This window comes from Chiloscyllium punctatum, chromosome 28 (assembly GCF_047496795.1).
Source record: "Chiloscyllium punctatum isolate Juve2018m chromosome 28, sChiPun1.3, whole genome shotgun sequence".
Classification (NCBI taxonomy): domain Eukaryota; kingdom Metazoa; phylum Chordata; class Chondrichthyes; order Orectolobiformes; family Hemiscylliidae; genus Chiloscyllium; species Chiloscyllium punctatum.
In genome coordinates, this window is record NC_092766.1 from 7,499,395 (window position 1) to 7,509,394 (window position 10,000).

The window sequence follows — 10,000 nt, forward strand, 5'->3', positions numbered from 1 at the left end:
GAGTGAGAGAGACAGGAGAGAGAGACAGGGGAGAGAGAGAGAGAGCAGAGAGAGTGAGAGACACAGTGAAAGAGGCAGAGTAAGAGATAGATGGAGACAGAGAGAGAGACAGAGAGAGAGTGAGAGTGAGAACAGCTCCTGGAGCGTGGGTGGGTGTCACACACGTGGGTGAAATCCCAGCAACATTGCCCGGGGTGACCAAACCTCCACCCCATTGCCCCATGGGGGATTCAACCAACAATTGGCCTACCTCTGGGTGCCATCCCTCTGTAACGTCGCCCACCGCGGAGCACGCGGCCGTGCTGGATCGCTCTCCCTCCACCCTCCCCTCCCCATCCCCCAGCCCCGCCAATTCTTACCAGGTACAGCTGGTGCCAGATGACCCCCCACTCCCGCAGGGTGGTAGTGAGCTCCTGGACCAGGGGCATCTCTCCAGCGATGACCGTCCCCTCCTGTCGCCTGGACAGAAGCGCCAGGTTAGCAGCTGCCGACGGGCACCAAGACCTGTCGCGCCAAACGCACTTGCGCCAAAACCCTCCTCCCGCCCGTCACCTCGTGTCGATGGCACAGGAAGTGCCCGTTTCTCAGACAGAGTGGGCACTCAAGTGGCAAATAATTTGTCGGGTGGTGGTGGTGGTGGGGGGGGGGGGTTGGCAGATGAGGCGCGTGATGAATCTGGCCGTAAGGGTGAGCCGGTGGGGGGGGTGGGTTCAAATAATCGCGGTGGAGGTGGGGGGGTCTGAAGTTTTCGCCTCACGTGCGCCAGGTGGGAACGCCAAGTCGCGAGCGAAACGCCGGTTGCGCCCAGGGGCTGTTTGGAAGCCACAAGTCACTCAGGCACAGGGTGCCATGATGGAGGGCTGAAAGGGTGTATGACGGGGGTGGGTGGGGGGGGGGGTGCGGCTGGGGGAACCAGGGATTGTGGGGGGGGTGGAGTTCGCTGGAGGAGTGTACTGCCAGGGTGGCAGCGGAACACCAGCGCGGGCGGGTGCCCGAGGCAAATTGGACGCAGAGGCCGGCGAATTCACGCCTCCCTAGAACCCGAGGGGGCGAGAGACAGGGGAGGCTGTGGAGATTGGGAGTGGCACAGCGCGGGCCCAGGGCACAGAAATGTTATCCTCACCTCGCTCCGTCCACCTTCGTCTCTTTCAAGTGAATGTAGGTGGCGGGGAAAATGCCCTGCAAATTGCCGGGAGACGGGGCAAAAGAAAGAACACGCCAATTAATCGGTTTAGAATCTTGTCCGTCCTCTGAAGAACTGCCCCAGCTCAATGGTTCTCCTGCCTCCCCCCTCCCCCCCCTCCTCCAGGGCAAGTGGGGAGTATTCCCTCACCCCCTCCTGACTTGGGCCTTGTCGATGGTGGGGACAGGCTTTGGGGGGGGAGTCAGGAGGGGAGTTACTCGCTGCAGGATTCCCAGCCTCTGAGCTGCTCTTGCAGCTGCTGTGTTTATATGGGGCTGAGTTATTCTTCGGTGTGAATTTATTAGGCCGAAGGGCCTGCTTCCACACTGTGGGGATTCGATGGTTGGGGCTAGGAGACTACCGTGAGGAGACGTCTCCCGCACAAACGTCCTGGATTTGAGATTTCTTCCCAAGGAAAGAGCCGGTTTGATCGCCACAGAGGCAGGAAACCACTAGACCGTCTGAAAGGAGTCAGAGGGTGTTACCGTAAAGAGGGATTTTTGCGCCAAATACCCTTCCCACATTCGCTGACGACACCACCACAGTCGGTCGAATCTCAGATGGCGATGAAACAGACGGGAGATGGAAGGCCTGGCTGAGAACAACCGATCTCTCAATGTCGGCAAAACCAAGGAACTCGATTGACGCCCAGCGGGATGTTACTCATCCCCCCCCCCCCCCCCCCCCTACACATTAACAGCACAGAGGTGGAACAGGTGGAGAGGGTCAAGCTCCTGGGAGTGGGTCATCCACAACAAGCTTTCTTGGACTCTTCATGTGGACGCACTGGTTCCACAGGCCCAACAATGTCTCTTCTCCCTCAGGCAGATGAGGAAATTTGGTGAATACCCTCGCCAACTTTTACAGGTGCGTTCTGTCTGGATGTATCGCGACCTGGTACGGCAACTGTGTACCCATTCCAGATCGGAGACGGTTACAGAGAGAGGGGGTGAACTCGGCCCGGACAATCACAAAGGCCAACCTCCCATCGATAGAATCCATCTACCAGGCCCGCGGTCAGGGAAAAGGCCGCCAGCATTCTCAAAGCTCCATCCCACCCTGGCGATGTTTTTCTCCAACCTCTACCATCGGGGGGAGAAGCTACAGAAGCCTGAACACACACACACACACACACACACCAGCTGGTTTAGGAACAGTTTCTACCCTACTGTTGGTAGAACACTGAATGGGCTCGCAAACTCTGAACATTCACCTGGACCTGTGTTTTTGCTGCTGTTTACCTATTATTTACTCATCTATGCTCCTTAACTCTGTGACCTGCCTGTATTGCTCACAAGACAAAAACTTTTCGGTAGATGTGACCAAAATTCAATTCACGTAAACAGAAAATCACAGTACCTTCTTGGATTTATTGCGAAGGCTGTAGCCTCTATACCAGCCTGTGGAAGGAGAGAGAGAGAGAGATTGAGGTGAGTGCCGAACGGTGTGTTCTGAAAGATGGTGGGGACGGATGCTGATCCACTGGGAGGTGGGCGGGTGGGGAATCATGCCCACCTCCTGAGCACCATCCCCAGCGCCATATGCTGATGCCCGCTCTTAAAGGCAGGACTGTCCCCTCGCGACGGGAGATGGCCAGGGTGGGCCTGGCGATGGTGCAGAGGCTGGCGCTGGGTATGGAATCGTGCCAGGAGCTGTGCACTGAAACAGGGAACATGCAGCAAAGGCAATGTGCCCTGGCGCCATATCGCTGCCCATTACTGCCTGTGCTTTTCTTGCCCTTTGACCCATTTCACAACAGCACCCCCTGCGCCACCGAATTTGTTGGAGGTTTAACTCCAGTCGCTTATGAAGGAGGATTTTGTTTTTTGGAGAGTCTCCATACACGACATCTATGGGGTCACCCTTATCAACCCTCCCTCCCATGACCATTTGCACATCTGTACAAACTCATCAATACCCTATGGTCTGCAACATGAGGTTGAAATTGATGGTGTAGTGGACAGCGAAGAAGATTACCTCAGAGTGCAATGAGATCTCGGTCAGATGGGCCAATGGGCTGAGGAGTGGCAGATGGAGTTTAATTTAGACAAATGCGAGGTGTTGCATTTTGGGAAAGCAAATCTTAGCAGGACTTATACACTTAATGGAAAGGTCCTGGGGAGTGTTGCTGAACAAAGAGACCTTGGAGTGCAGGTTCATAGCTCCTTGAAAGTGGAGTCGCAGGTAGATAGGATAGTGAAGAAGGCGTTTGGTATGCTTTCCTTTATTGGTCAGAGTATTGAGTACAGGAGTTGGGAGGTCATGTTGCGGCTGGACAGGACATTGGTTAGGCCACTGTTGGAATATTGCGTGCAATTCTGGTCTCCTTCCTATCGGAAAGATGTTGTGAAACTGGAAAGGGTCCAGAAAAGATTTACAAGGATGTTGGAGGGTTTGAGCTACAAGGAGAGGCTGAACAGACTGGGGCTGTTTTCCCTGGAGCGTCGGAGGCTGAGGGGTGACCTTATAGAGGTTTATAAAATTGAGGGGACATGGACAGGGTAAATAGACAAGGTCTTTTCCCCTGGGGTCGGGGAGTCTAGAACTAGAGGGGCATAGGTTTAGGGTGAGAGGGGGAAAGATATAAAAGAGACCTAAGGGGCAACTTTTTCACCCAGAGGGTGGTACGTGTATGGAATGAGCTGCCAGAGGAAGTGGTGGAGGCTGGTACAATTACAACATTTAAGAGGCATCTGGATGGGTATATGAATAGGAAAGGATTTACTCACTGCAGGATTCCCAGCCTCTGAGCTGCTCTTGTAGCCGCTGTGTTTATATGGGGCTGGTCCAGATCAGTTTCTGGTCAATGGTAACCCCCAGGATGTTGACAGTGGGGGGGATTCAGTGATGGTAACACCATTGAACGTCAAGGGGGTGATGGTTAGATTCTCTCTCTCATTGGAGATGGTCATGGCCTGACCTTCGTGTGGCGTGACCACCGAGGGTAAAAGAGCTGAAGTTTTTATTTCTGAATGTTCTGCACCATTCTTATATGCACCCCGCACCCCAGTGAGGTTGGAGTCTGGCAATCTGGTGGGGGATGGAGTACAGGAAGTGGGCGGGGGGGGGGAAGGTGAGAAGGTGGGGCAGGAGGGGTGAGGGCCAGCAGAGAACATACCTTCGTGGGTTTCGAGGATCTGGACCGTGTCCCCCACTTGCAGCGACAGTTCGGAGGGTTCCTGCGCAGCGTCATAGTTGTAGATGGCTGGTGGGGAGTGAAACGGGAAGAGCATTAATTCCAGAACCCGACAAAACGCACAACACGACGACAGCCGGAGGCCATTCGGCCCTTCTAGCCTGCTCCGCCATTCGGCACGATCACGGGCTGACCACCTGACGCAGCCCCTTGCTTCCCACGTTTAGTCCCAAGAATCACATCCAACTCCTTCATGGAAACGTTCAACCGTTTTCTGTGTCAGAGAGTTCCACAGGCTCTCCCCCCACCCCCTCACTCTCTGGGTGAAGACAGGCTCTCCCTGTCCCAGTCCTGTCCTGACACCATGAGCCCCTGGTTGATGACTCTTCCCCCCCCCCCCCCCCCGGGTCATCAGGAACATCCTTTACCCTGTCTGCTCCCTGCTAGAGCTCGACAGGTTTCTATAAGATCTCCCCCCCCTCCCCCATTGTTCCAACCTCCCGGTGATTATGATCCGAACCCGATCCCGTCTCTCTCCATCCATCGGTCCCAGGAATCCGTCTGGGAAAGCCATCGCTGCCCTCCTTCCATCCTCACATAAGGGGACCCCACACACACACGCTCACACATACACACACTCACACAAACACTCTCACACACACATTCACATTCAGTCACACTCACTCACACACTCTCACACACATACGCGCGCACACACACACACACTCTCACTCTCTCTCTCTCTCTCTCTCACTCACACACACACTCTCTCTCTCTCACACACTCTCTCACACTCACACACTCTCTCACACACTCACACTCACACACTCTCTCACACTCACACACACTCTCTCTCTCACACACACACTCTCTCTCTCACACATACACACACTCTCACACATACACACACCCTCACACATCCACACACTCTCTCTCTCACACTCACACACACACACACTCTCTCACACACTCTCTCACATCCACACACTCTCTCTCTCACACACACACACACACTCTCACACACACACACAGATTCGCCAGCCCCTGTCAGAACAAAGAGAATTTACAGCCCAGGAACAGGCCCTTCGGCCCTCCAAGCCTGAGCTGGTCCAAATCCCCTGTCTAAACCTGTGGCCCAATTCCTGAGGATCTGTATCCCTCTGCTCCCCACCTACTCTGCAATCCCTCTGTCAGAAAGATGTTGTGAAACTTGAAAGGGTTCAGAAAAAATTGACAAGGATGTTGGAGGGTTTGAGCTACAGGGAGAGGCTGAACAGGCTGGGGCTGTTTTCCCTGGAGCGTCGGAGGCTGAGGGGTGACCTTAGAGAGGTTTATAAAATTATGAGGGGGCATGGATAGGGTAAATAGACAAGGTCTTTTCCCCCTGGGGTGGGGGAGTCCAGAACTAGAGGGGCATAGGTTTAGGGTGAGAGGGGAAAGATATAAAAGAGACCTAAGGGGCAACCTTTTCACACAGAGGGTGGTACGTGTATGGAATGAGCTGCCAGAGGATGTGGTGGAGGTTGGTACAATTGCAACATTTAAGAGGCATTTGGATGGGTATATGAATAGGAAGGGTTTGGGGGGATATGGGCCAGGTGCTGGCAGGTGGGACTGGGTTGGGTTGGGATATCTGGGTCGGCATGGACGGGTTGGACCGAAGGGTCTGTTTCCGTGCCCTACATCTCTCTGACTCTGAATAAAAAAAAATTCCTCCCCATCTCAGTCCCTTCGCTCTGAGGCTGTGCTCTTGGGTGCTGGTGTCTCCTCTTCCTGGGAATATCTTCCCCACATCCACGCTCTCCAGGGCTCTCGGTGTTGTCAGTCTTGACTGGATCCCCCTTCGCCCTTCTCAACTCCACCGACCCAGAATCCTCACCCACTTATCATAAGACAAGCCGTTCATTCCCCCTCCTCCTGGCCTCCTCACTTGAGACAGGACGGACGGGGACTGGAGGGAGGTGCGGAGGAGGTTGATTCCAGAGTTGAGGGGTCCGGTTTATGAGGAGAGACGGAGCAGACTGGGACAATACTCGAAGAACGAGGGGGCCTCTTATAGAAACATACAAAATCGTGAAGGGAATAGATAGGATGGAGGTAGAGAGGATGTTTCCACTGGCCGGCGAAAATAGGACAAGAGGGTGTAGCCTCCAAATGAGGGAGGGAGGGAGCAGATTGAGGAGGAACCTCTTCACCCAGAGGGTTGGGAATCGGTGAAGTGGTTGAGGCTTCCTCAAGGGAATGGTTTTAACGCCGGGATCGATCATTTTTGGAACAGTGAAGGGGGGAAGAGGGCGGGAGCCGAGTCCATGAGAAAGACCAGCCATGGTCCCGGCAGGGCAGGCTCGAAGTGGGGCCTACTCCTGGATCTTGCATCCTTGTCACCATAGAAACAAAAGCAAGCCCGCAGGAGGGAAGGGGTCCCTCTCCACACTCTGACCTCCCTGTCCGACTCTCTCTCTCTCTCTCTCTCTCTCTCTCTCTCTCTCTCTCTCTCTCTCCACTCTGAAAGAAAAATGGCTGTTTCTCTGCTTCGGGAGATATGGAACGGATCCAGATGAGGTCAGAGCCAACCATCCCTCCCCGTCAGCGTCCGCTGTCGGAACAAAACGTTACTGAGAGAAGGCCAGGGCTGGAAACGCAACAAAGGCCTGCTTTCTTGGCTTGGAGACGGAACAAGAATCTGATTGTCTTTCGGAAAAAGAAAGGGGGAAACTGCCGAGTCATCAGGAAAGCACAAGAACTGCCTTGCCTGATGCTTGCGAGGGAGACCGGAATGTTCTGTCTGAACCCACGCTCGCTGCTGCAGATCCCTCATGATGGGCCCAGCCTTTGTTGACCTGTTACCCCCCCCCCCCATCGCCACATTGAGAAGGCGGGGATGAACCGCCATTTTGAACCCCGTGTGATGTAGGGGACCCCCCACACAGTGGCCTAAGGGAGGGAGTCCCAGGATTCTGACCCGGTGACACTGAAGGAACGGCTGTGTGTCTGAGGGGAGGGCTTCGGGGTGGGGGTGGGGGGGGGGGGGGGGGATGGGCAAGGGGTGTAATGGAAACAACCCCAAATGGGGTTGCCTTCCACTGAAGGGGGTGATATTATTGAAATCGTACGCGTCAGAGATCAGCAACGGACTACCAATCCGCAAACTTCCATCATCGGATTTTAACACCAAAGACATTCCCGGCATAAAATGGTCTCTGAGAAAGGTTGGATAATGGCGCAAAGATGGCTGCAGGGGTCACCTGACCACACAGCACGCCAACTTCAAGTCACTCAATGTCTGGCTCAAAGGTATTTCTGGGAATTGACTGAACTTGATTAGGATTTAGATTAGATTAGATTCCCTACAGTGTGGAAACAGGCCCTTCGGCCCAACAGGTCCACACCGGCCCTCCAAGGAGTTACCCACCCAGACCCATTTCCCCTCTGACTAATGCACCTAACACTATGAGCACGGCCAATTTACCTGATCTGCACCCCTTTGGATTGTGGGAGGAAACCGGAGCACCCGGAGGAAACCCACGCAAACACGGGCAGAATGTACAAACTCCACACAGACAGTCGCCTGAGGTGGGAATTGAACCCGGGTCCCTGGTGCTGTGAGGCAGCAGTGCTAACCACTGTGCCACCCCAGTTTGCATCTCTACAATAAATGGCGGACAGGAAAGTTTCATCTGCAGGTTTTCAGCTTGGATCGACAGGGAAGCCAGACTCTGGAATACACCACTGAACCATACAGGTTCCCCCCACCCCTGTTATCCGAGGGTAGAACGTTCCCATGAAACCTTTCGTAAGCCAAAATGGCGTAAAGTGAAGAAGCATTGATTTATCTGGGAAAAATTGCACCTTTTCTCGTAGAAGCGAAAATCCTCTTTGGATTTCTTTTGGTTTGCGAAGCCAGGTACCAATGTAGGTCCTTGGTAAAAGTGAACTTTCAAACAGCGGGGGAGGGGTATACCTGTATTTCAATAGCTTCCCAGCAGCAGGCAGAGAGAGGTGGAGAGAGAGAAATAGAGAGAAAGAGAGAGAGAGAATGCATCGGTATTCAAGATGTCTACTGATTTCACTCTCGGGTGCAAGACATCAAATAAACAGCCATGAGCTCTCTTCAGCTCGAGAGAAGAGATAAGCGGGTGCTGTGGATGGAGGGGAAGACTGGGAAAGCATCTCGGTGGTTCCTCGTCCTTCTTGACATTCTTTCTCAGGTCAGCCAGAGCGTCAAGGTGGCCTGATCGCTTAGGAACTGGCCTCTGACTTATCGGCTGAAAATCACAGCTCCTCGCAACAGAAGGAGAGACCAGCAGGCCTTCTTCAAGCTGAAAGTGTGTTTTTTTTTACTGCAGAGAACAGAGACACTCAGTTGAGGGGTGATGAGTACCTCACTTCCGACACTGAGTCATTCAGCTTGAAGACCCATACCGTGGGTGAGTGGTCGCTAAGACGCAGACCAATCTCACCAGGGAAAGCACCTAGCCCCGTAGCTCCAGTTCGTCTGCACACTACCCACCCATTCTTGGTCAAACAGGCAGCTGTGCAAACAATGCTTGCAATGAGGGTCAAGGACTCGCTTTCAAAATAAGGTAACAATTGTCTTAAGCCAATGCTCGTTGTGTTATTTTTGGAAAACCTTCCCATTTCAGTCCACTTTTTAAATAGAAATGGGAAAGAAAGTTCCGCGTTTCCAGGAGGTGTTTCGAAACATCCGACTTTTCAGCCAACGTTCTGGTTGGTGTCAGGTTAAAAGCTAACCAGGGGGTCAGGAAGAGGCGGAGGAAGTCTCTGGCCCATCGCTGGCGAAAATGGCCACTCCTACTGACCCCTTCACCTCCGGCTCCGTTATTGGACAGCGAAGTGGGGTGAGGCGTGTTCATTATTGCAGGGCTGTTCATCGTGGGGAAAACAGCAGTGGGTCCGGTGAGGGGCACCACGTCACAGCGACACCAACGCCAACGCTTTGGGCAGCTACACAAATGCCAGGCCCCGGCTGAAACCACAGACACCCGCCCGCGGTCGCAAACGTGGTGCGTGGGAGCACGAGGCGCCCCCCCCCCCCCCCCACCCACCATCTTGTCTTTCTGCCTGCCCCCACCCCACCCACCCCTGTCGGGTGCGACTTGGCACTCTTGCAATCCAGTCCTGATCGAGGCAATTCGAAAGTATTCGACGGGTGGTAGGGTGGGCGTTTCCACACTCCAGTGAATATTGGCAAACGGCAATATTTTAGCGACAAAATGAAAACAGGTTTTGAAATGTCAATCATACCAGAAAGAGAGGGAGGGGAGTGTGTGTGTATCTGTGTGTGTGTGAGAATGAGTGTGTGTGAGTGTGTATGTGCGCGTGTGCATCAGAGTGTCTGTGTGTCTGAGCGTTTGAGTATGTGTCTGAGTTCTGTGTCTGTGTGTGTGCGAGTGCATGAGAGTGTGTTGTGTGTGAGTGTGTATGTGGTGTCTGTGTACGTATGTGCATGTGACCGTGTGAGTTGTGTGTGTCTGTGTGTGTGTGAGAGAGACTGTGTGTATCTATCTGTGTTCATGTGTATGTGAGTGTGTATCAGAGTGTGCGTGTGTGTCTGCGTGAGTGCGTGACAGAGTGTGTATGTCTGTGTGTATGTGACTGTATCAGATTGTGTGTGTGCGTGTATCAAAGTGTTTGTGCCTGTGTGTGAGAATGTGAGTTGT

At 53.6% G+C, this 10,000-nt stretch overlaps 1 protein-coding gene across 1 annotated transcript in view; it reads right to left on the bottom strand.

Annotated features, from left to right (window-relative positions):
* LOC140453885 (dedicator of cytokinesis protein 1-like) overlaps positions 1 to 10,000 on the bottom strand; it is a 35,209-nt gene that overhangs the window by 7,114 nt on the left and 18,095 nt on the right. The window contains exons 2-5 of the mRNA XM_072548743.1: positions 4,302 to 4,388; positions 2,543 to 2,583; positions 1,124 to 1,179; positions 360 to 459 (exon numbers count right to left, since the gene is read on the bottom strand). Of these exons, the coding sequence (XP_072404844.1) occupies positions 360 to 428 (69 nt within the window). The 5' untranslated portion in view covers positions 429 to 459; positions 1,124 to 1,179; positions 2,543 to 2,583; positions 4,302 to 4,388. The remainder of the gene's footprint in view (positions 1 to 359; positions 460 to 1,123; positions 1,180 to 2,542; positions 2,584 to 4,301; positions 4,389 to 10,000) is intronic.